The sequence below is a fragment of the Physella acuta genome, unplaced genomic scaffold, assembly GCF_028476545.2.
Source record: "Physella acuta isolate Inbredline_101_S28 unplaced genomic scaffold, ASM2847654v3 ptg001624l, whole genome shotgun sequence".
Taxonomy (NCBI): domain Eukaryota; kingdom Metazoa; phylum Mollusca; class Gastropoda; family Physidae; genus Physella; species Physella acuta.
The window spans coordinates 24,981-39,338 of NW_026733138.1; the positions used below are offsets into that span (position 1 = coordinate 24,981).

The 14,358-nt window shown below is 33.5% G+C and overlaps 1 protein-coding gene and 1 long non-coding RNA gene across 5 annotated transcripts in view; both read right to left on the reverse strand.

Annotated features, from left to right (window-relative positions):
* LOC131929386 (fibrillin-1) overlaps positions 1 to 14,358 on the reverse strand; it is a 73,807-nt gene that overhangs the window by 6,317 nt on the left and 53,132 nt on the right. For 2 of the 4 annotated variants that reach the window (XM_059285552.1, XM_059285551.1), the window contains 5 exons: positions 5,383 to 5,511; positions 4,205 to 4,333; positions 2,853 to 2,981; positions 880 to 1,008; positions 82 to 210 (listed from right to left, as the gene is read on the reverse strand). In XM_059285552.1, coding sequence (XP_059141535.1) covers positions 82 to 210; positions 880 to 1,008; positions 2,853 to 2,981; positions 4,205 to 4,333; positions 5,383 to 5,511 — 645 coding nt within the window. The remainder of the gene's footprint in view (positions 1 to 81; positions 211 to 879; positions 1,009 to 2,852; positions 2,982 to 4,204; positions 4,334 to 5,382; positions 5,512 to 14,358) is intronic. The other 2 variants (XM_059285553.1, XM_059285554.1) reach the window with 2 other exon arrangements.
* Positions 7,186 to 12,566, reverse strand: LOC131929389 (uncharacterized). Its single transcript, XR_009383960.1, has 3 exons — positions 12,526 to 12,566; positions 8,214 to 8,309; positions 7,186 to 7,284 (listed from the first exon to the last, which is right to left on the reverse strand). It is a non-coding gene; the product is annotated as an uncharacterized LOC131929389 (long non-coding RNA).

The window sequence follows — 14,358 nt, forward strand, 5'->3', positions numbered from 1 at the left end:
TCTTTGTGGACTTACGTTCGAAGGTTCGAACGATAAAAACAAAACGTTAAAAGAATAAACTCGGTAATACAAACAACTTACTGACACACTTGTTAGCGTATGATATGTTTATATTGTAGCCAGGATAGCATGAGCATGAGAAGCTTCCATTCGCGTTGGTGCAAATCTGCTCACATGTTCGTAGGCTCGTATTGCTACATTCATCGATGTCTGAGAAACATATTTGTGTTAAACGTATTATAGTAGAGTCACTATTAGCATAACGATATCTAGGGTTATAGTTGCGGTTATCAATAAGTGAATGATCGTCTTCAAATACATTTTATATAACATTTGTGGAAAAAAGAATATTTAATTTTTCTCGACATAAATATGTATTTTATGGTTCTACACATAGTGCAGATGCTTTCATCAAATTGAATATGCATTTCCACTAAAAAAAAATGGTGGAAAAATCTTGGTAACTATGACAATGGCGGCCATCTTGAAAAATTAACCCCTTCGTAGGTTTTCCACCATTCATAAAATATTACACTTTAAGCCCAATAAACAATCAATTCATAATATTCTTCCATATTTTGGGGTAATCAGCTAAAAATTTTAAGTGCATATCTTCAAACTAATTTTTTATGAATTTTCAAAATTTGTGTCCGTTCAAAACACTTAACTTTGGGGAATTTTGGGGCATTAAAAATAGAGTTTATAGAAAGTATTGTAATCATGCAAAAAAATAAAATGTAGTCTATGTAGAGTAAATATAAATAATCCTTGTTTTCTAACTCCAAATGGATTTATATCTGTACAAGGATATAAAAAAAAATAATTATGTATCCAAAAATGGAAAAAATATAATATTTAGTCAATTAATTAATTAATTACCTTGACACATATTAGGGTTTGTACTGTTTATTCTGTATCCTGAATTGCAGGAACACTCGAAACTTCCAATTGTGTTGGTACATGTATGCTGACATAATGTTTGATTGGAATCCGTGCATTCATTAATGTCTGAAATAGCAATAATTCGCTATATATTAAAATAAATGCTTTAACCAAAAAACAAAAGTAGGCTACTTGTGCAATCATGATGTTATATTTTGTTGTGACATGCTTAAGGTAAAATATTTCATGTTTTATTTAGCTGATTAAAAACAAAAACAAATACGTATGCATGTCATTGTAAATCAGTTATTATATATATATATATATATATATATATATATATATATATATATATATATATATATATATATATATATATATATATGCTCATTTTAAAGTGTGAAAAATGGTACACATTTAAATTGTATATGATTTAGACATATAATGCAGAAAATGACTTATGTGTCATAGAGGGAGTAGGGTTGTACAAATAGTAGAAAAAGCAAAACTAAAAAGCAGCCTATAATATAACAAGAGTAAACTTCAACATAAAATAACAAAAGCGTGCCATTGAAGATTAAACTATTTGGAATTTCTAGGGTTTGAAATAATTCGAAATTCATGAGCTAAGTGAACAATGACCTATATTAGTGACATTTACTTTTGTCTACAGTTATTTGCATGAGTCGTTTTTTTCGTAAGTCGAAACTGACTGCTGGTAATAGGTCCTAAATAGCGCACCATATTTACGCAAGTCCTATTGTATAGCTGCAGAATTGCGGCCCATTTTTTTGAGGGCTCTTTAATAAAATTGCTTTGAAGTAGTTGCATACATGTTCTTAAGGTTGAAATACCTAGACATGTTTCTTACATTCCCCCACTCCTCTCCAACTTCTTCCCTTGAAGTAATATTTAATTAGGTAAAATATCTAAAATTATTGTTAAAAGAAAATTACAACAGAACAATTGATTTTAGTTGAGTTTATTTTAATTGAGTTTATTTTAAATAAACCGGGGGTAATCTCCCCTAAACTTTCTCGAAAATTTTTAGATAACACTACCGAAATGGAACCTCGGAATAAAGACATGATTTTCAATCCATTTTGAATAACTTGAATTCTTTAAAATAGAATAGAATCTCGTAGAAAAAAGTGTTGCACACCTAGTGAATGCCAAACAATCTGTGTATAATAATGCGGAATATTATTAGTACTTTATAAATTCACATTCTTTTTTTTTTTGAGAAATCGGAAATAGCTTAAATTACTACGAAAATTACTCCAAATTTGACGGATGGCAGAGAATTAGACATTTTACTTACATGTGACATTTCATTTATCTATCAATAAAAGTAGCCTACTCAAGTTATAGGCTTTTGAAAAATTGAAAGTAGCATAAGTTCCACTTCCGATTATCGGAAATCGCTGAAAAGTTGATACAGCACTACACATTTGATATCATACTTGTAAATGAAATTTCATCAACCTAGCTGTAACGGTACTCAAGTTATCGTGTTTACACACACATAAACACACACAACACATTCACGGACATACAGACATAATTGCAAAGTCCAGTTTTTCCGACTGGATTATGCATAATGCGCAAAAATTTTGTTATATCTGGATTTATAAATTTTCCAGATTAAAATAAGTCCTCTATACTCAGGATGTGATGAAAGACTGAGGTATAAAGCGGTAAAAACTGTCAAAATTTCATGTGATTTTTGTGCACGACTACAATACTTACACAGTACTCTGTATACGAGAAAGTAAAAAGCTAGGTTACCAACATTTTGAGGCGTGTAGTCAATGGTACGTATATAAAAACTCAAACTGAAGACACATAGCTCTAATAACTTCATGATATAGATAGATCTACTTCTTGTTGTCTAATTGTTTATGGATTTAATATCTATAAAAATTAATTTAAATATAATGTAATGTTTAGTCATTTAATTAATAAATTACCTTGACACATGTTAGTGTCTGTACTGTTTATTCTGTATCCTGAGTTGCATGAACACTCATAGCTACCTATTGTGTTGGTACATGTATGCTGACATATTGTTTGATTGGAATCCGTGCATTCATCAATGTCTGAAATAGTGATGTTTCTTGAAATATTAAAATAAACGCTACAAGAAAAAACTAAAATTTGTATGCACTAGCTATGTTATATTTTTTTGAGACAATTCCCCTCGCCCTCCTCCCCCCACCCCCCCCCCCCCCTCCCTCGGAGTTAAAATATTTCACGTATTTTAAGAAGCTAAACTAAAAAAAAGGTATGCATATCCATGTAAAAATGTTACTTATATATATATATATATATATATATATATATATATATATATATATATATATATATATATAAATATATATATATATATATATATATATATATATATATATATATATATATATATATATATATATATATATATATATATATATATATGTATGTATACACACATTAAATAGTGTGGAAATCATATATGATTTATTCATATATTGCAGATAACAAGGTGTGTGCGAAGAAGGAAAATGGTTGTACAAATAGAATAAACATGGAAAACAAACAAAACGACATGATTTCAGAAGTTTACATTAGACAGTTGGAAGTAATAGAGCTTTATGTCTCTCCTTAAAATCTGGATAGTTACCATGTGTACGGCTTTAGCTCAAAGTTTGAAAGAATTGCATTGAAAATTAGGGCTTAAATGTTTTCGAGACTCACAAGCTAAGTGCGCAAAGACTTTTATTAGTGACTTTCACTTTTGTCCAGAGCTATATTTGCAAGAGCGGTTTTTTTCCCGTTAGCCGTACTGACTGCCGGTAATAGGCCTTAGATAGCGCACCATATTTACAATAGTCCAATTATATAGCTGTATAACTGCTGTCTTTTTTTCGAAGGTTCTTTAATAAACTTGCTTTGAAGTAGTTGCATACAGGTTCTTAAGGTTGAAGTTCCTAGACATGTTTCTTACATTTCCCTTCTCTCTTCTCGAACTTCTTCCCTCAAAGTCATATTTAATTAGGTAAAACACTTTTAATTTATTGTTAAAAGAACACTACGACCAGAACAATTGATTTATTGGTTATTTAAAAAAAATTAAGTTAAAATTTTTTTGAGGCGAGTAGTCTTTTTATGAATATTAAAACACAGACTGAAGACACGTAGCTCTAATAACTTGGTGATATAGATACTTCTTGTTTTCTAACTTCGAATCGATTTAATAACTATTAAAATTAATTTAAATATAATTATTTATCCCAAAAAATGGGAGAACATGTAATGTTTAGTCAATTAATTAATTAATTACCTTGACACATGTTAGGGTCCGTACTGTTTATTCTGTATCCTGAGTTGCAGGAACACTCGAAGCTTCCAATTGTGTTGGTGCATGTATGCTGACATAGTGTTTGATTGGAATCCGTGCATTCATCAATGTCTGAAATAATGATGTAGTCGAAAAAAAAGCGACAAGAAAAATACCAAAATACTTAAACATTCACAATGTTATATTTTGTTGCGACACCCCCCCCCCCTTCTGAGCTAAACTATATTTTTTAAGCTGACCTAATGAAAAAAAAAGGTATGCATATCAATGTGAAAAAGTTACTTTTATATATATATACACACAAATTATATAGTGTGAAAAATTGCACACATTTTAAATCATATATGATTTACTCTTACATTGAAGATCACAAGGTGTTTGTGAGGCAGGGGAAGCGTTGTAAATAATAGAAAAAACATGGAACAATAACAAAACGCCATAATCTAAGAAGCTTACATAGGAGAGTGGAAGTAATTGAACTTTACGTCGCCCATAAAAATCTGATGATTAGCTTATATAAGGCTGTAGCTTAAAGTTTGAAAGAATTGTTTTGAAATTTGATCCTTGAAATATTTCGAGACTCATGATGTAAGTGCGCATTGACTTTTATTAGTGACTTTTACTTTTTCCAGAGTTACATGTGCAAGAGTGTTTTTTTTCGTACACTGAACTGACTGCCAGTATTAGGCTTTACATAGTGCACCATATTTACTCTAGTCCTATTATCTAGCTGCAGAATTGCTGTCTTTGATTTTCGAAGGCTTTTAATAAACCTGCTTTGACGTAGTTGCATACAGGTTCTTATTGTTTGGGTACCAGGACATGTTTTGTAAATTCCCCCTCTCCTATCAAAGAGCTTCCCTTGATGTATTATTTATATAGGTAAAATCTATAAACACATTTTTTCAAAAAAACTATATGAACTAAATAATTAATTTGGTTGTTGTTTAAGTAATTTTAGTTTAGCAACATTTTGTGGCGTGAAGTCTATGTTATGTAAATAAAAACTTAAACTGAGTACACGTAATGATAATATAGATAGTTTAGATACTTCTTGTTTTCTAACTACTTATAGATTTAACATCGGTACAAATTAAATACAATTATTAATAACACGTATTGATAAATTGTAATGTTTAGGAAATTAATTAATTAATTACCTTGACACATGTTAGTGTTTGTACTGTTTATTCTGTATCCTGAGTTGCATGAACACTCGTAGCTACCTATTGTGTTGGTACATGTATGCTGACATATTGTTTGATTGGAATTTGTGCATTCATCAATGTCTGAAATAGTGATGTTTCTCAAAATAATAACATAAAAGCTAGAAAAAAACTTATGTAATCATAGTGTCATATGACTTGCTGGGGTAAATATATAGTGTTTTACTTAGCTGATTTTAAAAAAACGTATGCATATCAATGTGTAAAAGTTACTTATACATATATGCACATTTTAAAATGTGCAAAATGGCACACATTTAAATCGAATATGATTTATTCATGTATTGCAGAAAGCAACTTGCGTATGAAGGAGGGGGGATGGGTGTACATATAGTATAGACATTTTAAAAAAACAATTTAAAAAAGCCTGTATAAACATGTATATAAAAAAGGTAAATGATTTTTTATAAAATTCAAATTTCGTAGTGTAAAAAAAGGCAAACATTCAAATATTCTATTACATATCTGCCCTTTACAGCCAATAAAGGACATGTGTATTATTTAGTTCGTTTTTGGGCGGGGGTGGGGGTGTAGAAATATACCCAAATATATATCAAAAACTACAATGCACCTCTCGTGTTAAGTTTTTTTAGGAGGTTGATGTGAGGATAAGGTTTCGTTTTCGAACCTGAAGGTCCATGTAACAAGAGCAGTAGAGTTTATCCGTTTCTGTAACCTCAGCATTGAACGGAGAGAGTGGTCAGCACTATGTCAAGCAGGTTTTACTCTCGATAACCTGAGTTAGGCACACATCAGAGCTGTTATAGGCCCAATAGGATTTCTAATGCACGATGACATTTCAACACTTTTGATTTTCGTCTTACAATGACAGTTTGTTAAACCGCCTTTTATAGAAACTATTAATCTCTTGAAGTCAAACATAGATAAAGTTTTCGATATACTGGCATCCGGCAAATTTGCACTAGTTAAATAAACTTCAAGTTTGGCTGCCGAAAATATAAAATAAAATTCAACTCTAAAAAAAGTCGCATACATGTGTAACAGAAGCAAAAAGCGTAGTGTTATGTGGGTTTGATGCAATGTGGGCACTTAAACTTCAACACAAGCGTATTTTAATGACGATATTGTTAGTGTTAGCGACATCATTATTTCCAACAAGATCCAAAGGGAGAGGAGCAGTAGCGTAGCGAGGTCGGGTGTCACCCGGTGCGGCATTTAATGGTGTCACCCCCCAGAGGCTCAGTGTCACCCCCGCCCTCCCTCGCTACGCCTCTGGAGAGGACCTCTCGTAAGGCAGTTGAATGATAGACTTGTGTTAATAACATTTGTTTGAATCGTCCAGCCGGTTTTAGCCTGTTCTTTTCTTACTACCTTATTAAGACTTCATAACACGATTAATAGGCATCCTTTATTATTTTTCGGCTCCAAGATTTCTGCAGATTAGTTATGTCGAAACCGTACTTTAGCGTCTAATCAGAGGCGTAACGAGGGGGGGGGGGGCGGGGGTGCGGACCGCACCGGGTGACACCATTTAGGGGGTGACACCAAGGCAAAAAATAGCAAAATATATAGAGAAAAACTTGAGGGGGGTGCAAATCGAATGTTTGATGGGGGGGGGGGGGGTGACACCATTAAGTGCCGCACCGGGTGACACCCGACCTCGCTACGCCACTGCGTCTAATTAAATATCCACATAACTCTGTGTTTTGGGCCGATTGATTTTTATAACAGAGATTTCCCTATAGAATAAAACTAAATAAACGACATTACCTTGACACTTGTGTGGGTTTCTGCTGCTGACAACGTATCCTGGCCTACATGAACAAACACGACGTCCGTTGTTATAAGTTGTTATTTGTTCACAGTGGCAACTGGCTGTAAAACACACAATAGTGACGTCAGTGTTGTATTGGGTAAAAATTCTTGATGTCTACGACTGTTGACCGAAAGTCAGAAGCTTAGTGTACTTTGCCCCCAGTGCTTTTACACTAAGTCCTTTTGTTTAAAAGTTCGAGACTTTACGCGGATTGTCGGATAATTGTAAAATGGGAGGGGTCGGCGTGGTCGAGTCGGTAAAGCTCATGGTTGCTAAACCGAAAAGTCTCGAGTTCGAACCCTCGGGCAGATGAGGCTCGTTAGCTGGGGACAGCCACTCTTCTAGGAGAGACAACTCCAAAATTAAACAACTGCTGCCTTGTAGTGTGTTCTTGGTTGGACAAAGGCTATGGAAGCAAATCCAAAAAGAAAAGCAGGCTGAAATCGGAGTTAATGGCCTCAATGGCGCATAACCAGTTGACACGTAACGCTTAATTGTGTTGGAGGCGTGGTCCAGTCGGCAAAAAGCTCATGGTTGATACATTCGAATAAAGTCTCGAGTTCAAACCCACTGGCAGATAAATCTCGATCCCCTTCAAACACTGATAATTAAGAACGAAGAAGAAGAAGAAGAATGTAAAATGGGAGTGTCAGTGTGGCTAATATATCACAGGCAATGTATACACGGATAAATAAGGATGAAGTACTTAATCTGATTCTGTTAATCTTATCGTTGGTTTGCTTCATTTCTAATATGTAGCATTGCCCTTTTATTCAGTTTGATTATTTAAAAAAATGCTTTGTTGAAATACATATAAAATTTAAATGCCTCGACTGACTAAATAAAATAAACACAAAGCCATTTAAATCTACCCTAAATTCTGGGAAAACAAGTACATTGTCTTGAATATATTTTTTTTAAACTGTTGTAGTATTTGTCGTTAAACAAATAATACGAACATTATAATACTGTAAACAAAAAAACATACCGTGCGAATATAATGGGCACAAAAGCAGTAACTCTGCAAGGATTATTATGAAATAATGGACCTTCATTTTGGCACAAAGTTGTTGGCGAATTTATTCTGTCAACAAAAAAACACCTTAAGTTATTTAACAAATAGGTTAAAACGTAAAAAAACACAACCATAAACACGTTTTAATAACAAGGTTTTATGTATCATAATATATAAAAGACCATGTGCGCACTTCTCTCTCTCTCTCTCTCTCTCTCTCTCTCTCTGTCCGAAAAATATTTTCGCAGGGTATCACATCAGAATCTTGAGCGATATATGGAGAACTTTATACTGACTTTTGTTGAAAATAATATGGTAGATGTTTTAAATGTATAGCCAACGTTTTATTTAAAGAAGAACAATAAAAAATAAAGGCATATCCGAATGTAGAACAACAGTTTTAATTATGCAACAGAAAAAGTGTTTGTACTTGTGAAAAATAACCCATGAAACAATGAAGTCACTAATGTTAATACATTAATTAATGACGTCATCTACCGAGTTTAGAAATGTTTTGTAGGAAAAAAAAATCTACCGAGTTTAGAATAAAAAGAAATGAACTATTTCATTCAAAATTGATTTAGATCTACGTACGCTATAAAATGTATACAATACAATTTTTCCGACCTAAACTTATAAAATTTATTTTATCTAGGTATTTGGATTTTAGATCTAGAGATTCTAGATCTAGACTAGATCTAAATCTACGCGAAAACTAGACGTAGACGCTAAGATCTAGATTTAGACTCTATCTACTCTAGAATCTATTCCAAAAATAAATTTCTATATTAAACTATTTCAGGCTTTAATTATTTTATAGGAATCTTTTTTTTGTTTAGCTATAGAACTGTCTAATTTGGGATAAAAAAATAATTTGAAAGAATATGCATATTTGCGTTTAAGTTAAGTTTTTTTAAATACCTCTTTCATTCTCCATGTTTCATAATGTGCCTAAATAGCTGAGATGATAGTGTACTTAAAACCACGCAGGTGGTGCGGGATCGAGACACACTAAGTCAAATTTAATTCTTTTTTAATTATATGTGAATCTTTCGATTTTATACTACAAAGAAAGGAACTACTTTATTCAAAATTGATTTAGATCTAGATGCATAGATCTACTCATCAAGACGTACACTATGAAATATATACAATTTTATAGGTCAAACTAATACAACTTACTTAAAAACAACATAATGACCATTGAATAGCCAGATTTTTAACGGAATCGTTTAAGTCACTTAATCAGTGTGTTCCTGTATTATGTTAAATGTGTCGGATTTTTAGCTAATTAGTTATTTCTGTGCTTTGTCACAAATATCGTTCAGCGTGTAGTAAAGAAACTTGCGTTTTGATCAATAACTATTTCATAAATTATTTTTCTCAAACAAGTACAACACTTTAAAATATATAGGCCTATAATTCACGAGAAACGGGCACCGATGGCTAGTTAATACAATAAAAAGGAGAAAATAGATCATTTAAAAAATGTATAATAAAGAACTACTATTTAAACTAATAAAAACAAGTAATACTTGAAAGATTTTTAGTATAATATACTAAACATCTGTATAGTATCAAGCTTTAAAATGCACTGAAAAAGGAAAATTGCTTTCTTTCATAAAATTTTGGTCGCCAAAATAAATGTAAAAGATCTCATAAGAAAATAGAGTTTTAAAATCAACCCATAAATTAGAGTAAACACAAATAATAAAAATGTGCGTCCACAATTATCTATCTATCTATATAAAAAGCAAAGTGTGTCTGTTTGTGTGTTTGTCTGTCTGTCTTTTACGCCATGGAACTTTGGGAAGTTGTGGAGAATACTTCCGGGGAGGTTTATGCGAAAAGAAAAATTTCAAATTTGCAGCGGTGGCGTCCCGGCAGGGCGCGATTTGTTTTTTCTCTATATACGGTATACAAAAATAAAAGTCGATACGGTTTGACACTGTTCATCCGATCGCCATGAAACTTTGGAGAGTTGACTACAAAAGTCCAGGGATCGGGCGCGTAAACTCTCGCTCCTGCGGGGTGCGCTTTGGCGCCCTAGGCTTTCATGCGAGCGCTGTGGTGCTTACGTTCTCTCTAAACATTGCAATATGCAATGGATAAGATGGGGCGTTATAGTCGCTCATTAAATTCAATTAGGCGAGTTTGCCGGCACCCTGGCAGTGTGCATTTTGACATGCCGGGCTACACCGTGACGCTTTGGCTCATATTTTGCTTTTAAGGAGCATCCTACAATATTGACTAGAAGTAACACAATATTCGATGATCACATCGAGCCTGGTGTTGTATGCGGCGCCCCTGTTGTAGTGTAATCGGGGGCTAAGGAGAGCGCCCTCTACGTCCCCGACATGTAGGCGATAAGTTATTAATAGCGCTATTACGGTTAGTGATTAACGTACACTATAGCAGTAGTGTAGATAAACCCGTGTCCCGATAAATATGATCAAAGCACAGACATTTTTTACATTTAATAACTCAGTCATAAAAAACAAGGTCACGCGTCTAGGAATATAGGATAGGTAGAGCATTGATGAAACCCTCCTAAAATATTTCGTCACACTTTATTTGTCTATTATACATTTTAACACCTGTCATCCGATCGCCACGAAACTTTGAAAAGTCGTTGAGAATACATCTGGTGAGATTTGTGCCGCTGGGTACAATTGCTGGGTGCAATTAGGCACCCAGGGTTCTCCTGTGAGCGCGATAGCACCTACGTTCAGAGACGTAGCGAAAGGGGGGGCGGGGGGTGACACTAAGGCAAAAAATAGCAAAATAGATAGAGAAAAATGATAATTCCACTAAATCAAGTTATTAATTCGAGTGTTAAATAGTGTTTTAAGAGGTGCAAATCAAAAGCTTGTGAGGGGGGGGGGGGAATGTGTGCAAATCTAATGTTCGAGAGGGGGGTGCAAATCAAAAGTTTGAGGGGGGAGGTGATGCGAATCGAAAATTGAAAGTTTGTCCCCGGGAAGGGTCGCTAAGCCTCTGTGAGTTGACACCATTAAGTGCCACACCGGGTGACACCCGACCTCGTTACGCCACTGCCTACGTTCGTTTTAAAAAGTGCGATAAACTATGAATACATGGGGCATTATAGTCGTTCACTAAACTGAATCAGGCGCGTCCGCCGACGCCCCTGTAGGATACGATTTGCCCCGGGCAGTCTTCGGACTTTCTTTTTTGCCCGTAGCTATTATTCTATATATTATTAAGTGTTATTGATAACTTATTACCATAAACATAACGAAATTATCGGCTCAAAACGGCTATGTTATTAATTTAATTTATTTAATTAAAATGCACGAAACTTTACGCGGATTGTCGGATAAATGTTAAATGATAGTCAGTGTGGCTCATATATTACAGGTAAGGTAGATACAGATATATGATATGCATGCATTACTGAACTGTAATTTTTTAAATCTTATCGTTTTTATTGCATCATTTCTGCGCACGCACGGATAGTCGGTTTGACGGATAGGAACACGAAAAGTGTGCGTATAGTAACGCCATAAATGAGACTTTATATAGGAAAGATTTTAATTAAGTAACATTTGATTTCAGATTGCATTGTTTATGGGTTTTTTACACACTTTCAAAGTTTCAGATGCATTGTTTGGCAACAATCATCGAAATTAGACTCACGAGTTTCGATTGATCTCGAAGCACTTAGCAAGTCTAAACATAGACAAAAGTACAAGAAAGCAAGTTAAATAAAAGCTTGTAAAAACTGTGAACAAACATTACGCACAACCTTTCTAAAAACACTTCTTAAATAAGTTTTTAGATAACATTAGTGACGCTATGACACAAATCAATACTTAGGACGTATGAACATGGGCTTATTAATAACATTGCCTCACAAGTCAGGATATTACGCTTGCTAAACTTTTTATTGAAAAAAATATGATACAATTGATTTTTAAAAAAGCAGTAAAGTTAAAATGCAAAAGAATTAATGCAATCAGCCAAAAATAAGTTTGAAAAAAACTAAATTAAAAAAAAAACATGAGCTGTTGTTAAAAAAATCAGAATAAAAGTAATAAAAATGTTTTCTACATTTAAAAAAAAACAACACATTGAACTAATCCCTACAATAAAACTGGGTAGAAGCCGTCATCTGATCTTCTTTTCTAGATAACCAAAAACTTACAAACGTTGCTATTCAAAATGCCAGGCTTGGAGAATGCTGTAGAATTTTAAACATACGTAGTATAGTTAATAAAAATATTAAATTACATATTCAACCAACAAACGATCAAAACAGACTCACCAGTCAATATGTTGATCTGTTCAAAACAGGCAAGTAGATCCTGAAGCGCCGCGTGTGGTATTTTTTATAAGGTCTAGGATTAATCTGTAGCCAATCAGAAGACAGACGTCCAATAAAAAACCATAGGCGACGCCATAATTTTTAACAGCCTAAAATATATTCTCTAACATGCATATCTCCCTGAATAGTGCACAGCCATACGTTAAAAGTTATTGCTAATTATACGCACCCTGATAAACGTTCGGAAAAAAATTAAACAATATGTGTAAACATTTCATTTACTCCATCGAATACCGAAGAAACAAAAACTTCATTGTATAAAAAAAAAATCTATACAATAACCAAATAAAGAACAAGTGATCTCCCGTAAACTTTCTAGAACAATCTTAGATAACAATGTAAAAGGCAACCCCAGAGCAGTCGGGATAAAGACCTTTTTTTATAAATATTTTCAAATACTTACATTTTTAAACAGAATAACTGCGTATTAAATGAACTGACAATAATCTGTAATTTATTTATAACGAAAGACAGAATAATCAAATAAAAAATATAATATATATATATATATATATATATATATATATATATATATATATATATATATATATATATGCGTTTTTTAAGAAATCGGAAAAAGGGTAAAGTACTTCATAGAATTAGATCTTCTACATATACGTGGAATATTTTCTATTTAACTTAAAAAGAGTACTATAGGCTTTTGAAAAACCGAAAGAAGACTAAGTTCCACTTCTGGTTACCGGAAATCGCTAAAAAAATTCTACGGAACTATAATATTGATATAATACGTATATGAAATTTTATCAACTTAGTTTTTACGTTGCACAAGCTATCGTATTCACAGAAAAACAGACAGACACACACATAAACAGACATAACATTTTTCGACTCAGTGAGGTATAAAAATTTCGAAATTTGTGAAAATCTTGTTTTAAATTTTTGTGAATATTACAATATTTTACCTATACTCCTTGTAGGAGAAAGTAAAAACAAACACTCCATCGAAAAACTAAAAAAGCAAACGCCTATGTTAGCTGAGACAGTTAATGATGCGGATCATCGACAGGTGTCCGCCTCTCTCTTTTTGTCTAGTGACGTCTTGTCCTTTCTCATTGATCTCCCCTACGGAAAGTTTTTCTTAGTTGTTTCAACCTCCGCTGCAAGAAAAACATATTTACTGCAATGGTTCCCAAAAGGGGTATAAAGCCCCATCAGGGTCGTCAAGATAGTCGTGGAGTCGATTGAAAGATTCGACGCATTAGACGATCGATTGTAAAAATATTCGGTCGATGAAAAAATGTGTAAGTGTATAAAATAAGGTTGTCGCTCGCGGTCAGTTTTCAGCTCTTAGCGCGGTCTGGGAGGCTGATCCTTATTTTTCAGATATGGTCAAATGAATTATTAACTCGAAAATAATTGCCCCCCCCCCCCCTAAGCGACTATGGTTCAGGCTGGCTGATGATTAGAGCCCCAATCTAGACCAAATTGTTCATGCTGGCTGATGATAAGAGCCACACTATATTCCAAATTGTTCATGCTGGCTGATGATAAGAGCCACATTCTAGACCAAATTGTTCATGCTGGCTGATGATAAGAGCCACACTATATTCCAAATTGTTCATGCTGGCTGATGATAAGAGTCACATTCTAGACCAAATTGTTCATGCTGGCTGATGATAAGAGCCACACTATATTCCAAATTGTTCATGCTGGCTGATGATAAGAGCCACATTCTAGACCAAATTGTTCATGCTGGCTGATGATAAGAGCAACACTCTAGACCAAATTGTTCATGCTGTCTGATAAGAGCCA